The 27,865-nt window shown below is 45.6% G+C and overlaps 1 protein-coding gene across 2 annotated transcripts; it reads right to left on the reverse strand.

Moving 5' to 3' along the window:
* Positions 1 to 27,838, reverse strand: LOC119172223 (signal peptide peptidase-like 2B). 2 transcript variants are annotated; one of them, XM_037423255.2, is made up of 15 exons: positions 27,660 to 27,838; positions 27,289 to 27,517; positions 27,000 to 27,113; positions 26,708 to 26,890; positions 26,522 to 26,608; positions 25,446 to 25,594; positions 24,249 to 24,442; positions 21,307 to 21,403; positions 20,321 to 20,516; positions 14,634 to 14,708; positions 13,178 to 13,234; positions 8,161 to 8,314; positions 5,127 to 5,204; positions 4,101 to 4,255; positions 1 to 827 (listed from the first exon to the last, which is right to left on the reverse strand). In XM_037423255.2, the coding sequence occupies exons 2-15, from the start codon at positions 27,376 to 27,378 to the stop codon at positions 390 to 392; spliced, it is 2,067 nt and encodes a 688-aa protein (XP_037279152.2). In that variant the 5' UTR covers positions 27,379 to 27,517; positions 27,660 to 27,838; the 3' UTR covers positions 1 to 389. The 2 variants fall into 2 exon arrangements, with proteins under 2 accessions (XP_037279152.2, XP_037279154.2); XM_037423257.2 differs by lacking the exon at positions 13,178 to 13,234.
* Positions 27,839 to 27,865: the final 27 nt, after the last annotated feature.

Below are 27,865 nucleotides of genomic sequence, written 5' to 3' on the forward strand. Positions count from 1 at the left end.
GTGATTGGAAGGAATTTAGTGCTGCACATTCAGAAATGTACAATACATCGCTGTCATTTACGTCAACGCACCGGAGCAGGCAGCCCAGCACGTGCAACACGGCTTACCATCAGTGCAGCTCACAGAATTTGCTACATGGTAACTGTCCAATAAGTGGACAGACAGTGCACAAAAGAAGGGTTATGCACGAAAGGAGAGTTAAACACTAGCTAGCCTTTCTAAGGCGTTCCTGCCAACGGAAGAAGCTCAGAACTGCCAGCCAATCAGATGGGTGCAGAGTGGCCACAGAGTACAAAAAAAAAGATATAACATAAAAATGGTGAAAGCATCACAACAAGAACTCCCAGGTACAGTCCCTCTTACTGAACAGCAGAGGCCATGAGTGGCTACTACCTCTGTGTTGTTTCGGCAGGGAAAGACTTGTCAAAGTGCTCTTGAGCACCAACCCAGTACTGGCTTTGAGTCCCAGGGTTAGGATACTGCGCTGGACTGAGGAGAGGGGTGTTGGCCTGTGGTAGTGCGCTTGGAACGCGATTGCTTGAATGAGCGTTTGGAGTACGGCCTAGAGAGCCCCTTCCCCCAGAACCGGGGCTCGGTGGTGGAGACATCCTTGGCTGAGCGTTTGGAGAACCACCCAGCTGCGACGCCGGAACATGTTGAGGACTCGCGAGCGGCGGTGGTGTACCCGGCCGGCTTGACGAGTTTATGGTCCCGTGGCAACTAGTGGGAGTTGACGGGGCTTGCGAGGCATCTGCGCTGCTGACCGCCCTTGGCGGCACGACCGTGGTGGGAGGAACAGTCTGCCCAGTCAGCGCTAGCGGCACAGGCTGCAAGTAAACCAGGCCCACCCAAATTATGCGCGGTTATAAGTAGTACACAGCTCTAAGCACATGCTCGTGTTGTACCGTAACTTGCAAAGCAAAGCGTTTGTCGAAATACATGAGGCCACTGCATGTGCGATTGCACTCCGATTTCTGATGCCTGCTGTTTGCCTCCAGCTTCACCCAAATGGATTAAAAAGCTCTCAATTGTCACGAGGGAAACGCAACTCGGTAAAAAAGCATAGCAATGAGTGTTCTTATCCGACCGACTCCCCTTCTTTTGACCAACACTGAGCACTGACCGTGCACTGACCGTGAGAACAATTGCAAGAAGGTGTGGCGTGCTGCATTGACATGATGAAAGCACTACTTTTAAGTTCGGCGGTATTTCATTCTGATAAGGTTAGACTGTACTGCAGGGCCCACTGCAGCGCTAAGTTATAGATGAAGATGTAAGCATATGTTTCCTGTCTCAGTCAAAAGCTTCGAGCGTCCATTTGTGTTTGAGAACAGTGCTCAGTTTATGTGGAAAATAAAAAATATATACAGTTAACCTCGTTATAACGAGACGGGCTATAACGAAATAATGGATATAACGAGCAAATCCTAATTCCCCTTGAAAGTCCCTATACAAACCAATGTATTCAAAACCTCATTTTAACAAGGCAAAATTTGCCTGTTATGGGATATAACGAACAAATTTTGTTAGGAAGTAAAATTTTGAGCCGATGTCACGACAGTGCACAACACGAATTTGAGACGGCGCGCAAAGCAAGAACTGTATTTAGCAGTTAAAAACTCCCGCCACGTGCCCTCCAGCAACGCGCGCAAAGCAAATGGCACGCGCTGTTTCCGGAGGAGAGGTCGCTGCACGTGCGCCGCTTGGCTACCACCGACAGCGGAGCGCTCCGCAGCTCCGCGAACGTCTCGCTTTTCTTTTCTTTTGTGTCTTTTTTATACTCTCCCTCTCCCCTTTTTCATGGTGCTGAGGCGCGCTTCCTAATCTTACATACCCCCTTCACCTTGAGTAACCGGTTCCTAGAGGGCAGCGCAAAAGAGCGCCCCTTCTGCCCCTTTCTCTTCATAGTCACTTTCTCTGCAAGTGTTGTCGCTCGCCGACGTGAGCCGCGTTGCTTTTGCGTGCGTGTTTCTTCTCTTTTTCGACCGCTTCCGCCTTATCTTTTATCGTGCTGCGCTCGTGATTCCAGCAACATGAATGCGCCAGGCGGGAAGCGAAAGAGCATAACGCTAGATCAGAAGGCGGCTATGATAAGAGCCGTCGAATCGGGGACCAAGAAAGGCAACGTGGCAAGAGACTTTGGCGTATCGACGAGCACACTGTCAACCATCTTGAGCAAGCGGGAGTCCATCATCGACGCTGTTGCACGTGGCGTGAAAGGAAGCGCTAAGAGGATGAGGGCACCTGCCTTTGAAGCGGTCAAAAGGGCCGTTTTTAAATGGTTCTTGGACACGCGGGCCGTGAATCTGTCGGTGAGCGGCGCCTTGCTGCAAAGAAAAGCAAGAGACTTTGCCTGCATCATGAGCTATGACAACTTCATACCAAGTTCGGGTTGGCTCCAACGCTTCAAGGAGCGCCACGACATTTTCGGGAGAGCGGTCTGCAGCGAATCGCAATCTGTCGACAAAGCAGAGGCTACCAAGTGGGCGAAAGAAAACATCGTGTGGCTGCTAGAAAAATACAGCGCGGAAAAAACCGCTCTCTTTTTCAAGATGTTGCCTCACAATACGTTAGCCCTCAAAGGCGAGCCGTGCCATGGCGGCAAACAAAGTAAGCTGCGGATCACTGCGCTACTTTGTGCAAACATGACCGGCTCTGAGAAGCTGCCAATTTTCGTAATTTGCAAAAGTGCATCCCCTCGCTGCTTTAAGGGGAAGAGGCAGCTCCCAGTCAAGTACGTAGCCAATCGCAAAGCCTGAATGACCAGGGAGATTTTTTCAAAATGACTTTGCGAATGGGACGAGAAGCTGGCAAAAGCGAACCGCAAGGTGTGCCTTGTTTTAGATAACTGCACCGCCCACCATACCGCTGCTGTGCTTCAAAACATCGAGCTGCTGTTCCTTCCTGCCAAGTGCACAGCAAAAATACAGCCGCTTGACCAAGGCGTGATTATGCCGCTGAAGGCAGGTTACCGCAAGCGCGTTATAGACAAGCTCCTGCTCAACATGAGGATGAAGCGAGACACCGATGTTGACTTGTACGCTGCGCTCGAAATGCTTCAGGCGGCGTGGATGAGTGTGACAGCGACCACGATCGCAAACTGCTTTCGACACGCCTCATTTGCTGCCGCACCAGACGCCAGCGATGAGCCATCAGACAAGCCCACTGTGCCGGACGGTTTTGCCACATCAGACGAAGTCGCTGCATCATGGACAGCACTTCGTGACGCCGGTGTCGTGGCTGACAGGGAGTCGTTTTGCGACTATGTGAGTGCGGACTCAGAAGTGGTGGCAACGGAGCAGCTCCTGGATGACGATATTGTGCGCGCTCTCAGTGATCGTAACGAAACCAGTGACGATGACCCTGTCGACGAACAGGAGACAAACGTGCCGACGGCGTCGGAGGCATTAGACCCGGTGAACATACTGCGCCGCTACTTCGGCGCTCACGAGGGCAGCGAAGAAGGCTCGAACATTGCGGCCGCAGCTGAGCGAGCCATCGTTCGCATCAGGAAGATGCATGAACGTCCAATTACGGACTTCTTTGCAGCTAAGTCTGCCTGAAATGCAAGCTGTGTATTTTGAAGTGCATTAAAACAGGTGCATGACTTTTTCCTTTTTATTTGGGAATGCGGTTATTTTGTTGCATACCACCGTGCGGCGGGATGCTATTTCGCCCGCTATTTTTTTGGGTAAGTACAGTGCATAATATTTGCGGTAAATGCCCGCTACAGCTATAACGAAATATTGGTTATAACGAGTAAATAGCGGCGGCCCTCCAATTTCATTATAACGACGTTTAATTGTATATATATTCTGGTTTTTACATGTTGAAACCTCAATATCATGATCATGAGGCTTGCCATAGGACGGCACTTAAGATTAATCCAGATCGCTTGGGTTTTTTCAACAAGGGCCCAAAGGATACTTTTGCATTTTGCCACCACTATAATACCTACAGCCCTATGATCTAGTACCAAAACTGCACCCTCATGTTTAGTGGTGGTGCTACAGCCAGTAAGTTACCAAGGTGGGCGTACAGCTACACACCAAAATTGAGAGGATGGTGCAGAACTACTGAGGACACAATCCACACCTCACCTTGACACCATGCCAGATGTCGGCTAGCTGCCCTCTACACCATGCTATGCCGATGGTTGGCAGGAGCGTGGCTGGCACGAGGTACAGTAACGCAGGCTGGGGAGTTCGCATCAAGTACAGTGCGATGAATGTCAGCACAAGCCCCATGCCATAAACTGCAACATAGACACGGCACAACACCACAATGTAAAGATAAGGATAATGAACTCGAAAAGACTCGAACCATGAAACGAAAGAGGCAGAAAGATGAGCACAGCTGCGAAATAGGGAGACTTCTATCACACCAGTTTATAGCTGGTGATGGTGAATAACGAAAAAAGAAAAAAAAAAACTTTCAGTCTACAGCCTTTTGGCACTCATTACAGTGAGGAGGCGCATCAAATTTAATAACTGCACTATAGTGAAAGGGCAAGAGTTAACATAATGTGTTGTGGCCACATCATGTGATGATGCTGCATATTTTTGGGATTGAGTGGTCTGCCCGCTGAGTCTTGACCGAGGTAACACGCGGTTTGGAAGCTGCACATGTATAATTGTTGCAACATCCCAATAAAGCTGTTCAAGCGACAGGCAAAACCACTACTCAGTTCCTATGCCATTTCCCTAACTTTAGTCAGCTCCTGTGTCACTAGAAATGAGGTACACTGATTTCCTTTATGAAAGGAAACACATGAGCGCGTGGCCTGCGCTCTGTGGCGGCTGCTTACAGGACCATCAACTGACAGCAAAAGAGGACGTTGGCTTTTGGCGTCATCTATTGGCAAACAAAACAATAAAACAATAAGTTATGGCTGCTGAACAAGTGCTGCAAGATACTGTAGGCAGCCGTTGTAGAGAGCAGGTCACACAATCGCGTCTCCTCTTTCATAAAGAGCGACAGTGAGCATTTTCCAGCCATAAAATTGAATGCACGTATTTGGTAAGTGGAACATGCATCCATTACAAAAGCTGTATGAGAGCATGCAAGCAAGAAAAATTGCAAAAGGTGGAATCCACACAGCAGGCAGTTCAATAAAGAAAACATACACAGCGTGCCAGTGAGGAAATACAGACGACTTCTTGTAGTCAGCAGGTCAAAACCATGGCAGTAGGCAACCAAGAGGCCTAAAAACGGTGTACAAATGCATGTGTTAGCTCAGCCCCTTACACCATAGGAACAGCACTATATGAGCAAGAAAACGACAAAATTAAATGCTTATTAGAGATACAGTACTGAAAGCAACCAGGTTGTTAACCATTCCAACAATACCCAGCGCAATGCACATAAACAGGTAGTGGCAATTCAAACCATATACCGTATATACTCGTGTAAGGGCCGCACTTTTTTTTCGAAAATTTTGCTAGGTGCGGCCCTTACACGAATCAGGCCGATTTAGTACAGGCAGTACAGGCCAAAGGTCTGTACTGTTTATGCAACAGTAGCAGAGTGCAAGAGTCACAAATGACATGCCAGAAATGTTTTTATTCGGATTCCATTTCGCTGTCCTCGTTCTCGGAGGAGCTCGCCTCGGCGTCCGCGTCTTCCCAGAGACGGTCATCTTCGGTGCCGTTCATGGAGTTCGAAATTCCCGTTTCCTTGAAGCTTTTAGCAACTACTTCTACTGACATGGCACGCCACGCATTCAAAATCCATTCACACACCTGTTGGAGCGACGCCCGCTTCAGCCGTCCTGTAGGGGTCTTCTCGTGGACGCCTCCAGCCATCCATTCAGAGTAACATCGGCGAAATTCCACTTTGAATGGTCTGTTGACGCATACGTCGAGCGGCTGCAGCACACTCGTCAGGCCACCGGGAATGACGGCCAAGTCCGTACGAGTTGCGGCAACTCGGTTCTTGACGCGGTCGGTCAAGTGGCCCCTAAAGCTGTCCAAAACAAGGAGGGCTTTCCGTTGTAACAGCCCTCCAGGTCTGTTTGCCCAGACGGTCTTAATCCAGTCAACGACCAGTTCCTCGGACATCCAGCCCTTCTCTTGCGCACGTACGACGATTCCCTGAGGGAACTTCTCTTTTGGGAGAGTCTTCCTTTTAAATACGACGTACGGCGGAAGCCTCCTGCCGTCTGCCGTGATGCACAACATCACAGTGCACCTTTGGCGTTCTGCACCAGTCGTGCGCACAGACACACTTTTCGCACCTTTTAAATCCACTGTGGTGCTTTCCGGTGCATCGAACCACACAGGTGTCTGGTCCGCATTCCCAATTTGGGACAGGTCGTATTCATGCTCCCTCCTGAGAGCATTCACGAAGCGATGAAACTTAATGACGTGGTCTTCGTACTCGCGCGGCAGTTTTTGGCAAATCGTCGTTCGGCGCCGAATAGAAAGCTGGTTACGGTTCATAAACCGCGTAGCCCAGCCCCGACTTGCCTTGAATTGTGCCGGGGGTATTTCCATGTGGCGAGCGATGCTGAGGGCTTTGACGCGTATCATGTCAGTCGATACGGCGTAGCCGTCCCTTCGTGTGTCGACGACGTAGTTGACGAGCTCGCTTTCGAGTTGCGGGTACTTGCACTTTTTCCCGCGAAACGCCTTTCGGCTCCTGTTAGTAGCGGCGAGGGCATCTTTCTGATTCATCCAGTAACGCACGCGCTTCTCATCGACGTCGTACTTTCGTCCAGCTTCCCGCTTCCCGTGCTCCTCGGCATAGTCAATCACTTGCAGCTTAAATGCTGCAGTGAATGATCTCAGATGCCGGCCCATCGTCCGTCACGTGCGCTGGCTTCTGCAGGGTTCACTACAACCAACAAAGTGACACCGACGACACCGATCTGAAGTCGCGCTGCCAACGTATCGACACGATGCTAGGAACGATGCCAACAAAGAGGCCGCACAAGGCAAATATGGCGGCGCGCTGTCAACAGCGTGGTCGGCGCGTCGGCGGAAGTAGAATAAAAGCGGAAAAGCGTGCAGCGCCATCTGGCTGTAAATGAACTAACTACACTTTTCTGGCGGGACATTTTGAACTTTTGTTTTTTTTTTTTCGAAATATCCGCTTTCAAAGTTGGGGTGCGGCCCTTACACGAGGGCGGCCCTTACACGAGTATATACGGTATGCTTTTTATAGACGGTCTGAATTGCCGCTTCAAAAACATTCTGTTGATCCAGCGACATTTCGTTGCTTCAGGGACATCCGCCACGAAAGAGAATAGCTAGACTTTTCTTTGTACTCCCCCCCCCCCCCTCCCCCTGGCCTTAATTTTTTAACACACTCCAATTTCGAACGATCGTCTGAGCGGAATGTGGATATAGCCAATACCGAATGCAGTGCATACACGCGCTTTAAATGAATGCAGGTAACAGCATGCCTGTGTGTCTGCGACTGATTTTATAGATTTAGCTATAGCAACAGCGAGCTCGAGGATTCTGCTTTTTTTTTTCAGGCTTTGACACTGAGAGCAACGATGACGCAAAGCAGCCTAAAACATGTTTCAGCACTAGCCTGCCACGATGGGAGACTTCTAGAAACTGTGAAAAATAGATGTGCTACAATAAAACCAAGCATAAAGCAAGAGTTTACTGCAAGACATGCAACATTACGCTAAGCTTTACATCAAGGAACTGTTTTGCCGCATGACAAACCCAATAAGAGCGCTTGCAGTAGGATTTTTGTCAAGGAAGTCCTGTTTAATAAAAATGTTTATAAATTTTTCAGTGATGGCGTTTGTTTTATGACAGTGCGTTTTTATATCTTATAGTTACTGCTATATATTTTAGTTAGTAGATAGAAGCATGACATTACAAAATCTGTTTAATTCATTCCTGCAATTTTAAATTTCGCAATTTATATTGCTCACATAGCATATAGTAGTATCTCACTAGTGAAACTTGCATGCATAAAAAGGTCATTCATTTTTTTTCTGTTTATCTATCATTCATAATATATAAGGTGCAGTAGCTCCTTAAATCTACTGAAAGCTTCCAGAAACACATGTTTTCGCCATGGCAGGAAGAGAATTAAAGCTGCTGTTCCCCGGAACTGCTTTCAGGCGCGAGAATGCGTGGACAAGAGCTGCCAATTACAACGCGACCAAACGAACAGTCCAATTGAGAAGGAGCGTACCTGGAACAAGAATGTCCCCAAAGCCCAGCAATGAGAACTGGCCGAAGCAGACCGACAGCGACTCGTTGTTGAAGTGGGGCACCCTCAGCACCATGGGCAGCTGCTCCTGGGTGTTGCCTCCTTTAGCCACTTCAACCATGATGCTCTCGCCTTTCTGCAGGTGGACAACACAAGTGGCAACAACGACCAGGGTGAGTGCCACATTAGGCGTGTACGAGTCAACAGCTAAAAGACATACCACTCTGAGAGACGAACACAAAGGCAAAGCAACACAAGCAAGAACACAGACAAGTTCGCAACTACACAATCACTGACAGATTTCTCAAGCTGCAAAAATGAGGGAATAGTCGGGCAGACAAAGATATTGCCCAGTCTTAAACTTAAAAAAAAAAAAAACCATTCCTACAAAAATTTTAGCAACTTCTGAAGTCCCGAGAGAATTTTGCAGTACTCTTTATACGGCCACACGGCAATGCTGTAAATTTATATTTTTTGAACGCGGCCTTGACTTTAATACAGTTGCCGACTAATTTTTCAGACCTGGCGGGGACGGCCAATAGTCCGAAAAATTGAGCAGAAAAAATAGAAGGCACATGACAATGAAGTTAGTTTAGATTAGAGTAGCCAACAAAGTCCTCAACAATGCCCAGCATCATGCTGTGCTTGGGGATTAGCAGATTTAGTTGTACTCGGGCAATGCTAACATCATCAGTAAATTGGCAATTGCTGCCGTCGACCGTTGCGGGTGGCACAGTAGGTGGCTCCATGGCACCAAGCAAACAAAAACTTGATGTTTGTTGCAAAAAAAATGCTTGCAACGTCTCTTCTGTCTGGTCGGATTTAACGACGCCGTCTGGATTTTTTTTAACTTGCACAGACATTGCAAGTATGCAACCCTCCAACAGCTAAAAAAAAAAAAGCCTCCAACAGCTGCCCTTCCTCCATTGAAATGTGATTGCCACGGCCATGATCAAACCTGCTTGTTCCAGGTCAGTGGCCAAGCACCGTAACAACCAATTGCTATTGAGCAACCACAACAGCAGAGAACATGTGACACGCACGACAGTTCAAAAACACTTGATGCATCACCAAAATGACCACGTGTGAAATTAAACACTTAAAAATAAAACAAAACAAAAACCTAAATAGCCTACTGACGTGTAATGATTAGGCTCGTGTGAATATTCGTATGGTTCGTATATTCAAATGAAGAGTAGAGTATTCGAATTCACTTCGATTCGAATTTAGATTATTGAAAATTTCGAAGTATTCGCAATGAACGAATAAATGTATATTAATTTGCATGTAACCACCTGTAAAGGTGGTTTTACTGCAAAATAGAAATGCTTAGCCATGAAAGCTTTTTCACAAAAGAAATCTGCCCTGCCAGAAAGCCCCCTTCAAATTTACAGGGGCCCCTGCAACACTTTTTGAGCATGGTCAGAAAACGCTGCCATCCCTCCCTGCTGAGCTTCCAGCACTTTTGTCGGGACGATATGAGAGAATGAAACTGCAGCGTGCAACAAATCTTTGCAACTCCACTTGTACTGGATGGATTCTAAAAATGTTTCAGGCAGTGAATTCGTGAGCCAATAAGCTTTTTTAGTGAATTCCTTTCATGGCTACTTGAAAAAGTGTTGCAGGGCCCCTTTAAATAAGCCTATTACCCTAAAATCAATTCCTCATCTTATTAAGCTTAAAAGTTTGTTATGACGGCTTGTATGCTCTATGTATATTAAAGTTGAAAATGTTATGTAATTGAAAGTCCATCACTCACATCCTACAGAAAGTCAAATCCTGCTACTACTCAAGGTTTTTTCGACTTCCTTTGAATGAAAAAAGAAGGCATTTGCATAGAGGCTCCAGTTCAAGTAAAAAAATATTGAGCAGCTTAGTAAGGTTATGATAAATATGCCCATTTTTATTTATATGTCACATACACTATTCGAATTTGATTCAAAATTATTTCGCCAAAATCAATATTCGCTTCAAATTCGCTTCGAACCAAAAATTCACTATTCGCACAAGCCTAGTAATGATGATGATAACAATAACTAAAGAAGAAAAGCTGCGTCACCTAGACAGTTTTGCCAGCCGAGGAAGATAACACACTTGAAGCTTGTGTGCGCTTTCAATCTTGGAGGCCACACAACTAGCCACTGTAAGCCAAACTCAACAATGCCAACGCAAAATTCAACATGGCCGATTTCAAAATTAAGAGGCACGGCTCAAAACGAACGATTTAGTACAGTAAATCAAATTTTAGAGCATGATCTCGTCCAAAAAATGGGTCGTGAGAATGCTTTAGTGCTATGATAATGTTGATTGTGCCTTTATAAAGTCCGAAATATGCAACAAGATTGAATTTTTGAAGCACAAGAAATCCGTCAGGGACCATATTCTGGGTTGCACCACACGAATCTCTTTCAGAGCATTCTTATAAGCCGGAATAGAAGCTTTCCAGTAAGTTTATGATAAATTTACTCAGAGTTTACTTAATACAAATGACAAATGGTCGCTTTTAGAATGTACTAAGTGGTTCTTATAAGTCGGAATAGCAGCTTTCCCGTGAGTTTATTTAATAAAAATGACAAATGGTCTCTTTTAGAACGTACTAAATGGTGCTTATCTGGATTAACTGGATTAAAGGGTAACTAACTGGATTCCTAGAGAAGGCAAGCGGGTTAGGGGGAGACAGAAGGTTAGGTGGGCAGATGAGATTAAGAAGCTTGCGGGTATAAACTGGCAGCAGCAAGCACAGGACCGAATTAACTGGTGAAACATGGGAGAGGCCTTTGTCCTGCAGTGGACGTAATCAGGCTGATGATGATGATGAAATGGTGCTTGTACAAATGTCAGCCAAACGCATGGCCACTCATTCATTCATTAGGTCAAGTCATTAATGAAAAACACTGGCAGAAAGTGAACAGCAGCTTGGCACACAGCTTGCAGCTCATAGCCACGTTGCCCACGCAAACTTTCTTCAAGGCCCGTGTTTTTCAACTAAGCCAGCACAGTGTCACGAAGTATCAGAAACCAAAGTTATGGTTTGGTAACAAGCCAATGCACATGTACTCGCAGAGGATACATAACAACGAAAAACTAAAGAAGGAAGCTTCATCAACATAAGCAAGGGTACGACATGACCCCGAATGACCGGATTTACTCCGAGGCTGCGATTTCTTGCAGCAGCGCGCACCACATCTGAGCTATCTTGGGAAACACTGTAGCACCTATGATTTGGTTTACAATGTATATTGGTGCAAAGGAAAAACTAGCAGCGCATAAAGAAGACATCATAACTGAAAAAAATTCACACCACCTCCTACTACATGGAAGCATGAGTAGCATGCGAAGCGGCGCATAGGCTGACTTAATGTTTCGTTCATCATGAGCACCTTTCCCGATGGTAACGCATCCTTGCCAGTGAAGCACACCATTAATTCATTGTAGTTTCTGTTGCTTTCACTCGTCCCTAACTCTAGTTGGAGGAGGCCACGCGGGTTCATTGCCAAGCGAAATGAGAGCACATGGGTTCATCGCGCGTTTGCAGAATCTCGTTCCCCAACGACATCAAGTGATTGCCGAGCGTGTGTAAGGGGGAGACCACGACCACTTACGCAGGCCCAAACACCTTATCACATGCCAGCACGTTCTGAGATAGAACGCGTTGATTCATCGCACATCTGCAGAATCTCATTCCCGATGCCATCACGTGATTGCTGAGAGAGTGTAAGAGGCAAAAGCCACAGTGTCTTACTCAGCCCTTCACACAGGCCAGAACGCACGAGCATGTTCTGGCAGTGCTTGGGCCAGCTGTTGCGCATGCCCACTAAGGGTGGTTACGCACAAAGGATTGAACTTCGCCATAAGCTGCTTTAGATCTGAAAGTGAGAATGGCCAGGCGACAGAAAAACCAGGTACTCCAAGAAAATCGGTCGGCAACTGTGCTTACTGCTGGACAGACAAACTCATGTTGAATTCCAATGGCCGAGTCAGAGCAAGTAGTTCTGCTCGTTTTGGAGCAAGTGTGCTACAATGGCCGATTGAGGAAGGGAGTCGAGCGTTCTAGTGACTGAGTCAAAATGGATTCAGAGCGGAAGTCACTCCGTGAATCAGAAGTAGCTCCACAAAAATCGCTGTAGTGGACCAGATCTCGGCATGACATACTTTCTTCCAACACATTTGCCTTCTTGGGGGTGGCGCCAGTGGTCGCTTGTTTTAGTGGTACGTATTAGCGGATTACACGAATGAGTTGTCAAATTGTGCAGCATTGTTTCTGCTGCTCCACAACAACAGCGCCGAGTCAGAAAGATATTTCTACACGAGTGGTACATCGCATAGCAACAGTGCCGCTGAAACTTCCAAGCACGAGTGATTTGACAGCAGGTTAAGTGACTATATAAGCAAGGTATCCTAGACAACTACTCACTCGAAAGATAGACCTTCCGCTTTCACCTAGTTACAGTGACGTGTTGTGTTCCAATTGCATATCTGACGGGATTGTTCTACGCAGAGTCAAGTGCTCACTAGCAAAGTCGGTCGACTGCTCCAGCTCTGCCCTTGGAATTCAAAACTATTAGCAAGAAGCATGAATGCCGGACACAAAGAATCATTAAAGTTTCTTGCTTTTGCATGAGCGGCAAGCATGTCCTTTGCAAACAAAATGCAGATCAATACATAATTAAAAAATACAAAAAAACAAGCAGAGTTATGTTAATCCCTATAAGCAACAGCATTGCAAATTCACGAGAATGCTGCTAGGAAGCGAAATATGAAAAAATGTCCTCTGTGAATCAATGAGACAACTTTCAAACAAAAATGTACTTCCACAAAGGCAGTGACAGCAGCTACTTGTGCTCTTTAAAACAAAAGCGATTCATTTCCGACGCTCTCATTGACACTCAGTTGCAATCTGGGACATCAGGTCACATCGCCAATGAGGGCAAAGCTTTTAACTGCCAAGCTGATGAAGAAACTTATTGTTGAAGCGGGGAGAGAAGGGGGGCCTCAGCACCGTTGGCAGCTGCTCCAGGCCTCTTGTGGCCACATCCACCATGACGCTCTCGCCCTTCTGTAAATGTGCACAGGGCCAATTTGAGTAGTGGGACTCGTGGCTTCGTGGCTGCCATTTTTGAAACATTGGGCACACGGGTCACGTCCAAAAGTTTAACAAGCACGTGCCAATTTTCAGCCAACTCGGCACATTTGTCCTATGCACACTTGTAAATTGTCCAATGTATAATAGGAATAGCAACAGAGATGTCTCAATAATCAGATATGTACGAAATGTCGGCAGCCAATTTTAGTTACCAGAAGCTAAGTCACCCTACTCGAGCATTTGAACAAAAATACATGTCTGTGCGGATCATAGTGGTTGCACCAGCATTCTCTTAGGGCATGTGCACTCATAAGCTATGTACCCTTTATGAGCATGAGCCCATTTACATCAGCTCGGCGAGAATACCATGCAAAATTTCAAAAATGTCAGTCAGAAAGCATAAAGTCTCTGCATTCACCTAGTACTTGTGGGGCCTGGTACAAACCAGTCCCACAGTGCGCGCAGTGTTATAAGATTGAACATTTAATTGCCATTATTGTAATTTCACCATTTTCACAGCTATCAAACCTCTATATAAAAGTTATGAACATAATGAAGTGAGAGCGATTTTCCCTAACCTTTTCAAAAAGCAAGGCTATCAAGCACTGAAGATATCATTTTAATGTGTCAGAATGTTAGTTCGCCCTCTCCCCTTTCAGTGTCATCATAGCAAAAAGTTTTCATTATTGAGGTTTGACACAGCGAGGCAAACTGAACATCTGGCACATACATGCAGTTAAACTGTAAGTTGGCTGCCTAGTGCAAATAAGATTCAATAAGCATGGGAATATGAAGATGCTTGGATATTGTGGTAAATGTTAAATATGGACAAGCAATCTGCACTGCAAAGAAAATTGCACTCTACTCACCATGCAAAATTTCAAAAATGTCAGTCAGAAAGCATAAAGTCTCTGCATTCACCTAGTACTTGTGGGACCTGGTACAAACCAGTCCCACAGTGCGCGCAGTGTTATAAGATTGAACATTTAATTGCCATTATTGTAATTTCACCATTTTCACAGCTACCAAACCTCTATATAAAAGTTATGAACACAATGAAGTGAGAGCGATTTTCCCTAACATTTTCAAAAAGCAAGGCTATCAAGCACTGAAGATAACATTTTAATGTGTCAGAATGTTAGTTCGCCCTCTCCCCTTTCAGTGTCATCATAGCAAAAAGTTTTCATTATTGAGGTTTGACACAGCGAGGCAAACTGAACATCTGGCACATACATGCAGTTAAACTGTAAGTTGGCTGCCTAGTGCAAATAAGATTCAATAAGCACGGGAAAATGTAGATGCTTGGATATTGTGGTAAATGTTAAATATGGACAAGCAATCTCCACTGCAAAGAAAATTGCACTCTACTTACCATAGTCAAGAATGGAGTGACGAAAACAAAGAAGATGTCGTAGAAGAAAAGCAACACCAAGAGCACACTGCAGATCTGCAAAAACGGGAAATATATTTCAGAAAGAACACATGCACCCTGGCTAGTTTTAAAAGAGACCAAAAGACATGCCTTTTTTTTTTTGCAGCCGTCACAACATATCATGTAAAGCCCAGTTCAAAAAAACTTCCTTTTCAGTACATCCTGTCATTCTCTTGATGCATAGACACTTTTGTGCAAGTACCACTGGAGATCCCTAGTTATGCACTAGGATTTCACCTTAGGAAATTTTCCTGCAAAGGATCATTCAGGAAAAAAACCATTTTTCTCCTTTCTTTTTCGACCATGAGTTAAAAATTTGTCCTACGTGATGCAACAAAAGGAATACATTACCTGACAAAGCCATACGCTAACAGTAGTATCAGAGTACAGCAGATGCAAGCAAACAGTTACAAAAGACCTAAATAATGTTCCTGATGCGCAAACACAAGACAAATGGGCAAACAAAAGAAAATTTATATTTATAGCACAAACGTAGTAGCATTTCAACGTTACTCGCAGAAGGAACCTAGTAAGAGAGCCAGCTTTTGTGTGCGATTCCTGCTGATGGCGTTGCGCTTAATCTACAGACAACTGCCAATTTTTCGGACACCCGAATTTTCGGACATGCCCGATAATTCGGAAATCTTCGCGGCACCGCCCCGAGCCCCGTAGAATCAATGTATAAGGAAGTCTGAAACTTCGGACGCTCGAACCCCCCGGAGTCCAATTTTCCGGACTTTTTGACATGACGGAAGGTCGGAAACCACCACCGACCTCCAGTGGAAACCACCACAACTGTCACACGCGATTACGATCGCATAAATGAGCACGCTGGTCTACAGTGGCGACATCTGTTGCTTGGACTCGTTGATTGTTAGCGGAGAAACACACACGGCCTCCGAGATTCCTAACACTGGCCGCGTTTATAGTGCAAGGGTGCTTCGCTGACAATCGAAACTATCCTACCGAAAATTTTTTGGCGCCAATAAAGTTCCTTTCGCTTTAGCGCTTGTGCGTGCCACTCTGGCTTCCTGCGCAGCGCTTTCACGAAGCGTTTCACCACTTCGAACTAAAACTAACCATCACAGACACCGATTCGGTGTGGCCACGCTGGCTATCTTGAATGTTTACCAGCGCCACCTCCGAAGTACCCGAGGCACCGTCGCCTGCCATCACGCTGTGTTGTTTACGCAGTCCACATGGTGTTTGGCTAGCCTAGTGCGTGGTTGTGCCATCGTGTGAAGTGAGCTCTGCAATGCTAAGCCTAGGTGCTTCGACGCTCATCAGCAAACTCCTTTGTTCACATCGTGAGGATTTCGCTTGCCTGCGATGGCCCCCACTCTGCCTTCGTCGTCCTCGCTGATGGCATAGAAGCGCAGAAAACAGTACCGTCGGTTAACGATGGAGAAGAAATCCGCCATTATTAAGTTAGTGAAGAGTGGCCGATCGCAGGCTGACGTGAGCAAGGAGTTCGGCATTTCCAAGCAAACAGTTTCCAATTTAGCAAACAGCAAACAGCGAAGCAAACAGTTTCAGAGATACCTTGACCCTCTTGATCCGAGAAATATCAATAAAATGGTGCGTTTTTTGCTTGCATTGAGAAATATTAGCAAAATGGAGAATTTTTTTGGCTTGCATTGAAAATTATCAGTAAAATAATGCGTTTTTTTGTTTCTTGCATTCATTTTTTTAGACTGCCCGAATTTTTGGACGGTTTTTGCTCCCTAGAGGGTCCGAAAAATCTGCACTTGACTAATTGTCCAGCTGGCTGAACCAAGGAAAAGTGGCCACTCTGTGCACATTAAGATGTGTCTACTTTGTGACGAACGGGTAAAAAAGTGCTTTCTGATGATTGATTGATATGTCGGGTTTAACATCTTAAAACCACCATATGATTATGAGAAACACCGTAGTAGAGGGCTCTGAAAATTTTGACCAACTGGGGTTCCTTAACGTGCACCCAAATCTGAGCACATAAGCCTACAGCATTTTGCCTCCATCGAAAATGCAGCTGCCGCAGCCAGGCTTCTATCCCGCGACCTGCGGGTGAGTAGCGGAGTGCATTAGCCACTAGACCACCATGGCAGGGCTAATTTAGGCCTTAAATACGCATATTTTGTTTTTCGAATTATCGATATATCAAACTATTTCACGATCCCCTTGGAGTAAGATATATCTGGGATTAACTTTACATATTTTTTCCGCTCTTTGTTTAAAGCTTGTTGTGTAACTCGGCCATCAATTCTCACAATATCTCCAAAATTGAATCAAGATCTACCGTATACTTTAATACTTGGCGACACCATCACCACCACTTGATGATGGATGCACTGTGACTGTATCATATTCATGCGCGCTTAACCTGCAACAGAAAGACGAAATGTCAGTTACATGCGAATCTTGCCATGTGGTGTGGCTTTACTAAAGTGGGCCCTACACTGAGACAGTGCCACACATCAAGACGAAATTTTCCATCAATAAAAGCTTCATGATATCTCGGGAACACATTCATGCAGAGGTGAGCAAAAGGCAAAAAAATACGCTCAAACCTCGATACAGTTAAACCTGCTAATCATGAACCTCTATATAACAAATTCCTCGGTATAACAAAGTTTTCGTATTCCCGGCCGTTATTCCATAGAAGCATATATATATGAGACCTCTGTGTAACAAAGTAACAGCGGGAGACAACCTTGATATAACGAATTTTAACCACAAACAATCTAGAAATATCGCCCCGGATTTTGTAATTTTGGCACGAGCATGCATCTTACGTGGTAGCCCTGCCACCGACCGAGCGCGAAACCGCGGCGGCGTGCTTGTGGCCCCGGCGATTCCCAGGCGAGAGAGAGCGCTTGTTATTGCACGCAAGGTGGGCAGGCAGGTCTCCGCCCCGCGAGACGACATTGCCGCTGTTCTTGCCACTGCAGTCGCATGCGCGGATGTGCCCTCCCCCTCAAAAAAAAAAAAAAAAAATGGCAGTGGCTTAGCTCAGCTATGCGAGGATATACATAGCTTTAGCAAAGGTTCAGCTCATTATTCTTAGCTTTCCAGATATCATGCTTACAGCTGTTCTAATGACACACACACGGTACACGTATTATGTGGCACATGTATACTTATTTTGCCGGGCAACTACTTCGGGATCTGATGAGTTAAGCTTCTCCGCTCTACTGCCCCGTTGAGCAGCATTTGCACTCTCCTTCTCCATGTCTATACCACAGTGGCAAACGCCAGTCAGAGGCGCTATCAAGCGGCTCCAGCGCAGTGTCAGATGGCGACTGCACAGGGAAGGAGCACGCGTCGGCGTCCAAATGTCTACCAAGGCTATGACGGCACTCCCCTGGAAAGCGCACGCCGGCGGCGGCGAGTCAGGCGCGGCGCGGCCGTGTGCGAGGGAGGTGCCGGCTCCGGTGCGTGACACTAATCGTCTGCGCAGCGCATCGAATTGCGCGCACACCGGCGCCGCGGCGGCGGCGGAGTATCATTGCGCATGCGCAGACCAGTGCCCCGAGAAATTGGCTCAGCGAGGCCAGTGTAGCTAACGCTACAAAACTACTTTTGCGAGTTAGCATCACATATGTGGGGCGGCGCTAGATATGGAGGGCGCTTTACCGAATAGTCTTCCACAGTATCTGCATCGTTAACTCTCGCTCTCGACCCCTTGAGTGGATGCATAGTTTCAATGCAAGCGCATGATGTGGGCCCTGACAACGTACCGCTTTGCTTTTTTTTAATGCAGACGACCATGTCGCCACTACTGAGGGGATGTCAGAATAGACGCTGATGGAAACACTCCAAGACCATTGTGACTACAATGGATGTTCGGAGGTCGGCTCGTCATGCGTTTCCGTTTGCACCACGCGTTCGAGGAACCGTAGCCTTCAGGATTCAGATTACCTTTGGCAACAACACGAGGGCATGTTGGATGCAATGCAATTAATGCGAGAGCAACAAATTGTAATGTTGTATGAGAAGTAAGGCCGGCAGCCAACTCTTTTCGGTCCGATATCGCGGTACTCCCACAAAACGCTGGTGTAAGCAAATATGGCCACCCCAGGATGAAGTGCTCTTTTCACAGTCTACGCGTTATAAGCACACGTATGCCTGCCGAGATAACAGGTGCCAGTGATGGCGACTGTGCCCTCAAAATGAAAGTTCTCCGTTGCTACTCAAGTGACCGCCCAGCCCTCTCTTCCACGCTTTTTCATTCTTGTTCAATACGGGTGGTCTTCTTTTCTCTGAGCCTTAGACGGCAGTTTCAACACGTGGGGGGATATTATCGTATGCGTTCTTCGGGCGATAGAGACGGGTCGGCTCATTTGATCTCTGCTTTTACTTGTTCGTGAAAGTTACAACAAATGCACGGAAGCATGTCATCAATTTGAACTTGTTACGGTGCATACCGGCGACGGCGAACACGGCGACGGTGTTTTGGGTTAGCTATGCTTTCAGTTCTCCTTTTGTTTAATGTGCGTTTATTTTCCAAATTTTCGTACTGAACCTCTTTATATCCCCTTTATAACAAGTTTTTCCGGGAATTAGTCAATTTCGTTATATCCAGGTTTAACAGTATAACAAATGTGGACATAACGAAAAATCAGTTATAATGAAGTCAACAAAAAATAGTCTTGCAATAGACAGTGTTAGGAATATTACTTTGTAACGAATTTTTGGATATAATGGACTTAATTTTGTGTGACAAGCAACTTTTTTATAATGAGATTTGAGTGCACCTGTCTGTGACAAACAAATATGGTGAAGTCTGTTTATATGGTTAATGATTATATATTATATGGTTATATGGTTAAACATGATGAGGACACATACAATGTTGCTCTCGAGGTGAGAAAACTTGGAAGTACTACATATAAACAGCCCACTATATAAGAAATTTCACATGCTAGAGTGAGAACCGACACAATAGAGATAGTAGCTATTGCTGAAGTCTGCTGCTTGTTGGTAAAATACGATGCAAGTGACAGCTGCAGCGAACACAACGGAATGGCAACAAGATAAGTTTTGTCATTTGCTAAAGATGAGTGAAAAGCACTATTATGTTGGGAATGCAGTTTACAATGCAATCCTCTTGCGAGTTGATAAACAAATGCCGACAGTTATGCCACAGGTACTATGCGCTGATACTAATACTGTGCGATATCAGGTACTGAGCGGCCATGTAAGTACAACCTGACACCTTGCACAGCTAACAATACAGAGCCTCGACAATTGGCGGAACTGAACTAAAAAGCTTGGTGTCTTTTCAACCATGTGCATGAGCTGTAAAAAAAACCACTAAAAATGTTTGTATTTTGTCTGCATATGCAGTGGTGATAGGCTTGCGAAAGAGCTTGTTGTTTTGGTGTAACTTACAATCACATGCACCAAAACACACGAAGCTGTGTAAGGCTAAGAAGACATGCTCCACCACAGCATGTGGTAAAGGAGTGATGACAAAGTGGAATCACATAATCCGCCAATCAATTAGTGGCACCTTCTATGACATTCAGAACCAAGCTATCCAGCGACATCAACAAGTGGTCGAGGCACGCAAGGACCAATCTCCTCACTTCTCCGGGCAAATTCGCTCATATAGGGGGTTTCAGTTCTATGTGGCAAAAGCGCACCATGAGGTTTGGCAGGCGCAGGGTCTTGAGCATGTTGATGCTGAAGGCGACGCCCAGCAGGTCTTGTAGAATCCACGACTGCGGGTGGTGCCGCAGCACGACCCAGGTCACTGACACCGAAATGGCAAACACGATGAGTGCCAGCTGACGCACCTCCAGGGGGCCATGGAAACATGGGCACACATTGCGGGGGATCCTGCGCGCGACACAGAGGCATGGCATGAGAATTCAGGAGTGGGCTCCGCTGGTTGTCTAGTTTCCTGGAAAAACAACACAGCAGCCACACCGATGAAAGGTGCGGATACCACTGCAGCATTGCTTCACTGGACGATGAGGACTGCAAGAGCACTGAGCGTGACACCAACAGCAACATTGAAGATGATGCTGCCAACTATTAAGGACCGAGTTGCATTTTATGTACCCTCATGCTATGAAGCTTTTCAAGCCCCAAATAAGCCATTGAGTGCATTTAATATTGAGTGTTGGAGTTAGAATAAAAGCTAAGGTTTTCTGATGCAATGCGATGTGCACAGCACAAATTATTGTGGAGCTTTAGAGCACTGCAGGCTGCCAATAAGCTTAACAAACGCTGCACAAAATACAAGGAAGGAAATCATGCCAAGCGAGTGAAAGCGAATAATTTAATAGCATGTTACTTGCAGTTTGCTCCATTATGAAACATCAGGAAGCAAAGTCAGAGTATGTGACACACGAGCCACCTTGAAAAATGGCAGACACATAGCCCCACAACTGCTTTCACCGCTTGCTACAATGGTAAACCAAGCGTGCAACTTCTGGGCAAGTTGGTAATTGGTCTCGACTCGGTTGTGCGTAAAAACCGATAGCACATACTAAAAGAAATAAAATTAATTTTTGCTGAAGCTCAGTGGTGCGTTCATCATACCTAGAGTAACACTGGTAGCTCACTGGCCGATGCAAGGCTGTTGTGACTGAAAATATTCACTAAGGCAAGCTTATACACTAACCTTGTTGTCCCAATTGGAATTTTGTAGATTAAAGGTTCGAGCACACCAATGACCGACACCACAGATGCCAAGGCAAACATGCCGATGATGAAGAACACTGGAAGGAAAGAAAACTTGACATTACACAACACGCACCAAGAAGGCAAAGTCAAGTTGTTCTGTAGACTGCTTGGGATTTTGTGGCTCTATAGATCTGATGAACACTGGAAATGTTTTGTGTAACTATTATAAAACCAGTAAGAAATAGATGCCTTAGCTGTTCAAGTTAAAGTTCCCACAAAGAAATACTAGATGCTTTTTTGTTGTGCCATTAAGCCCAGTAGAAGGTGCATTTGCTCGTCTACTCAAACCTTTTGAAATAACAAAAATGGCCTAACACAAATTGCTCTCTTGGCATGTTCTACAGTGGAAGCTCGTCAATTCGAATTCCACAAGACCGGAAAATATTGAATTTGGATTTGTGGGGTTTAACGTCCTAAAACCACCATTTGATTATGAGAGACGCCGTAGTGGAGGGCTCCGGAAATTTCGACCACCTGGGGTTCTTTAACGCGCACCCAAATCTGAGTACACGGGCCTACAACATTTCCGCCTCCATCGGAAATGCAGCCGCCACAGCCGGGATTTGATCCCGCGACCTGCGGGTCAGCAGCCGAGTATCTTAGCCACTAGACCACCGTGGCAGGGCAGACCGGAAAATATTTAAAATAACAGAAATGTTGAGTTATCTAAAGTATTAGGAACGCAAAAAAAAAGTGCCTGATAAAACAATGCACATTAATTTTTTTTCAATGACTACATAAATCATGTTTTTGTTTTTCATAAGTGCAAAAAGCAACCATTTTTGTGTCATCCTGCAACTTTGTTCGCAATGCAACCCAGGCACAAGGCCCCTTGTATAATAATGGATGGTGACTACACAGTTCTGAAGGCACACGAAAAAAACTAAACTACTGTTTGTCAGAGCCACTGCGGACGATACTAGAATAGTTATTGACATGATCACAGATAGCACTCAGGTTGTTCAATTGCACCAAGCAAAAATGAAAATGAAACAAGTTTGCTGCAGAAGCCGAAGCCTTGGTCGCCAACAACATGATCGTTGATGATGGCCAAGCCTTTCTACAGGCCTGCGGACGATGTGGTATCTATCACTCACGGTGGTAAATGCAAATAGGCATGAGGCGTTTAACCTTCCGGTCATTACAGTATGGTTTGCACTGATTATGATGGCAATATGGACTGTGCCACTACATTTTCATTGCCAGTGAACGCAGTTTTTTTTTTCTTCCAGATTTGTGATATTTCACAGTTGGCGCGCTCCATCAATCTTTATTCACTGTGTTGCAGACAAATATGACCACACTTACAAGTGTGCCATTAAAAATGCACATGCTTGCTAAGACCAGAGAACATGTGTGAATTATCCAATCTTTCTAATTAGTAAGCACTAAGTTAACAGGCTTTTATTACAGCGAAAGCTGTATATGGCTAGGAGAAACAAAAATCTGCCCAGCAGCAGTGTCACGAGCGGTCTTTATTGGCTCTATTATCAGTTACATTGTTCGCAGCATCGAACCCAAGCACGCACACCATTGGCTGCGTTGTGAGTGACGTCGTCCATCCCACCGCAGCCGAAGCATCGAGTGCACGCGCATCAGTTTTTCTTGAAACCTTCCACATTTGTATGCCAAGGACAACTCTAGAAAAGCGTCAACAGTGGAAACATGAGAGCTAGAGCCAACATTCGCCGGGCTGATGGTTCAATTCGGCCACAAAAACAGGCCCGGGAAACAGAGTGCCAGCAGCAACTGCGTACCAATGATCCGGCAGCCTTCCAAGCCGCGCTAAGTTGTGAATGGGAATGCAAGTACCAGTAGCGGGCGGATCCTGCAAACCACGCTGCCAAGTTATCTCGCAACGTTAAACACTTGCAACGTCATTGCGGCGTCAACGTGATGATTGTGGGCCGGTTTGAAGGGGCAAATGCCCGCTTTTGGCGGGACTTTCTCCAGCGACACATCAGCTTCGGCTGCGACGTATGTGACTGCCTGTGCTTCGAGAAGAATCACTATAATTATTGCATTGCGGAATGCATTTAACCGCTCATTACACTCCTCCATGATCGTGATCATGCAGGGCACAATGTGTGGCATGCGATAACTGTACTAAACTCAAGCCAAATGTGTTTCTAACTTCATTAATAAGCACAAAAATGTAATGAATAATTGTGAAAGGCTTCAGTTCCACAACGCATTGAACCCACGGCTGAACACCGAGAATGCACGTTTCAGCCATCGCTGGTTAACCATTTGTGTGGAGTTCTTGGGAGGCTTTTTTTTTTTGTATTGTCACTGGTGGAACACCTGGTGTTTTATGTGCTCATTATAATAAAGTGATCTGCAATAAGCACACAAAAAAGGATAAAGTGAATAATGGGGTAGTGAAGGAAGAAGTTAGAATAAAATGGCAGATGACACCCATATGTCGCACATTATGTGTGTGTTTATTGAGCTAGTTCCTAGTTGAAACGCTACATATAAGAGTAAGGCTTAACTTACACCGGTGATGGCAAGTGGCTGCATATGAGATTGAGACCAGTGACCAAGAAACGACATGACCAATAAGCAACTCACAGGAACCAGTGATCACAATGGCTAGAACAACCTGCTCGTTGCCACATGAATACGAATCACTGTTGGTGCCGTTCACGCCTGTCGCACAACCAGTTCCATGAACAACAAGTAGACGTTCCGCTGCTGTGAACCTGACTGCTTCTTTGGTTTCGTGTCATTACATTTGCAGCAAAAAGACTGAGCAGGGAGTGACTCACCTGTAATAGTCGCTTTTTGACCAAAGCAACCTGTTCAACCACTGGTATAAATGAGGACATAAGTCCACTTTGCCAATGCTCCTATTACTGCCACTAAGGAGCAACTCACCCAGGTACTGGAAGAAGAAGTAGAGCAGAAGCAGCATGACGCCCATGCAGATGACAAAGAGCGTAACCAGCACGGGTGAGACATCCAGCGAGCTCTCTTCCTCGAGTACATTCTCAGACTTTGGCAATGAGCTCTCCTCGCCTTCAGCTCCGGCATGGCTGGTATGCGAGCACTTGCCAATCTCGTGCTGGTAGCTGAAAAGAGGTGTTTTAACATGATAGCATTAAAGCGAAGCGACGTCTACTTCGGAAGCATATAAATGAAAATCGATGTTAATTCCAAGGGCACTGCATCCTAAGATAAGTTGTCACAATAAGCTAGCTGCAATGAGGAAATACAGCAAGAAACTGGCACATAGCATTTTGAAGACTTTTTGATGTCTTGAAGAGCATATTTGCCAATGTTTCAAACAGTGATCAAGTCTCGATGGCTGCGTTTCTCATAAGTTGCGCTCAATATTGTATATAGCAAAAAAAAAAAAAAACTTCGAATAGTGAAGCAGTTGCCAGACTCATTCCACTTGGTTTACAGAGCGGCTGTTTAAAACATGCAATGTTTTTCACCAAATAACTATGCCATATATTACAAGTAACTCCTGCAGTTTTTAGGTTAGGTAGAACTGAATATTATTTGTGCACATTTTCACTTCTACTACAAAGCACTGTCTTAGACAAAAACACAAGCAGCAGGCTGCCCCTGCTGTTTGCACAAACGTGTCATGCCTCTCATTTGCATTAATGTGCTCGAATCTGCAAATGCCTCCTATGCAACAAATATGCCATGCCTGAATGCATGGTGTCATGCAATGCTACCTGGGGCTACTTTTGCACCAACATCCTTCTTTTTGTTTTTTTGACAGCCTGTCTTTCCTTCACTGCAAGGGTTAGCTCTAAGAGGAATCCAGATTTGATATCACTGTCCTTTATCTATAAAGCAGAGTAGGGTATAGCGTAGTCATATACAATACAGTTATGGCATCTCTGAACTAGAAATGTCCCCTCTGCTTTCATAACGTAGCAAACACACTGCTTTAAATGATCACAAGCAGCCTTTGAGCTAATTATAGCATTAAGAGTACCCAAGCGATTAACTATGCACAGATAGAAAACAAGCTGCGTGTCCCTCGGGCTCTCTGATCTCTTGAGCCTCCGGTAACAGCCAGAGCCATGATGCATGAGCAGAAAACAATGCACTCACATCTCGTGTTTGACCAGTCCTGACCAATAGGAGCCAACACCGAGGGTGAACACAGCTACCAGCCAGATTATGATCAGGCTATAATCGAATGCCAGGCTTTTTTTGGTAAACAGCTTCGTGAGCAAGGGTTCCTTGGGCTTCATTAGGCTCTGCAAAGAGGGGCCAGGCACTTCATGCGTCATGTTATTCTTGAGATTATTGAAATGTAAGTCAATCAAACTTGTTGCTGGGCATGTTGGTACACACTCAATGGAATACAAGGTGCCTAACCAGGATAGACGGACTCGACACGGAACAGAGAATCAGATGAGGCCATCTTGAAATGCAATGCTCTGTAGACATCTCAGAACAATTCTGGTCTTTTGCACTATCATCACTTTTAAATTGTACAATCCATAATAACTACGTGAACACTCTCTATTCATTACCATCAGTTTCAACTATTCGCAAAAAACTATCTCTTGCGTGACATCTTTTGTTGGTAAGAGGGAAAAACAGTCCAAAATTTAGACAGACAGAAGATGAAGGAGGCACGACAACTTGTCATTTTGTGTATGAATTTTGTGCTGTTTTCCCCTCTTCCCTCTTATAAGAATAAACCAACTTGCCCAAGCCACAACCCTAGCAATCTTCAGTTTGTTCTTGCTGTAATCAAAAGCTGACCAGAACTGTTTTTCAAAGAAGTGTCTCAGCGACCAGGCTGCACTCTAAAGTAATGTTCCTCTCAATTGTGCCCCAAACAGAACCTAAGCAATTCATAATGCAGCTGTATGGGAGCGTCTACATTGGGTGTTATTGCCAATCTTCTAATGGAGGGCTCAAGTCTAGCGTTAGCACATGACAGCGACAAGCACTTTACAAAAGCCAACTCATCCAAAGTAAGGGCACAGGTTACTAATTTTCTGTCTTGCACAGGCAACTCAAAGAGCGCCAGGAATTCTGTGGGTCTTTTGACAAAATCCACTGAATTTACAATCCAGTTATTGCACGTGAGCACAACAACTGGCTCACAAGTTTGGGAGTGTACAAGCAGGCAAGAGAGTCAAATTTTGTGCAGATGACAAATAAAAACCCACCAGCAAGCTGTTTCCAGTGATGTCTGTAACAAATCCCACAACAATATCCAGGTTGCGCGTGTCATTTCTGTTGATGATAATGTTGTCCTAGAATGCAGCCAAATGAGTAGGCAGATAAGTAACTGTCACAACACACGGCCCATGACACTACATCAGTCACTAGTCTGTTTCTCAACACACACTCACCACTCTACTCTTCTGCGTCGAAATGACAATGCCATAGGCCTGTGCAGCCTTGTAGTGAAGAACAACCTTGTCTAGCGTGCAGTTGCCGCTGTCCTTTATTAGTGCAACTTTGCCGTGCAGATTAATAGACTGCAGTTTCTTGCAGCCATCCTGAGATGTTAGGTTGACCATTTGGATGTAGGGCTGCATTGCAAAATACAGGACATTTTAAAAGGCTGTCGTTTCACAGCTCTTTCAGAGCTCAGGCTTATGCACTCTACGGCTTATAGGCTGCACAAATAACATAACTAACCATTCTTTCTGGACTCTCTGGCAATTCCTTGAATTCAGAGAAATACACCATACAAAACTGATGCACTGAATTGTCCGCTTCAGCCATTATCACCGAGTATTCGCCGGCCGAGACCTGCGAGTGGCAATACATGAAGAACGCACCCGTTACACGTTAAGAACTTAAAATGCACATGCGCATTTTACACGAGTCCTTGTGGCCGTGCGCCATTAGATTAGGGGAAACGCAGACATTTCTGCTCGGCAGCAAATGCAGACACGTAGAAAGACTGGCATGTAATCACGGTTACCTGCGATATGGTCAGCAGCAAGATTACGATCAGCCTCATCACGTAGCTGTGGGCGGTTGCGGGCAAACGGCGTTCACAAAGAAACGTCATGGTGGTGCAGGTTAACACGAACAACTGCTAGGAGTATTCGAAGACTGGAGGACAGCGGTGACAGTTGTTGAGCGGGAACATAACTGCGGTCCAGCTCCTATCGAAGGGACCCGAAAGGTCCGGCTTCGCTCATACAGCTCTGCAAGGAGACGTAACAGCCGGTGATGGCGGTGTGTCACGTTCCACACGCAAAACAAAAGAGTCCAAGAATGAAGAAACACCCAATTTCCGCGCACCCTGAGCTTTCAAGAAGAAACGCTGGCTTGGCTCATCGGACTTGCCTTGTGGTTCTGTGGCTGGACCGTCGCTGCGGGAACGGACACCAGCAGTTCGTCTCGTAGCGTCTCTCGAAAAGCAATTTTACGTAGTGTGATCCGAATCATCGCATAACCGAAAAGGGAAATAAGATCTTGCAGCGACCAACAAACATCAGATCTGCATATCTGAGCCACACACAGCCATGGTGGCCCAGCTGGCGTTCGTTGCC

The sequence above is a fragment of the Rhipicephalus microplus genome, chromosome 4 (assembly GCF_043290135.1).
Source record: "Rhipicephalus microplus isolate Deutch F79 chromosome 4, USDA_Rmic, whole genome shotgun sequence".
Lineage (NCBI taxonomy): Eukaryota > Metazoa > Arthropoda > Arachnida > Ixodida > Ixodidae > Rhipicephalus > Rhipicephalus microplus.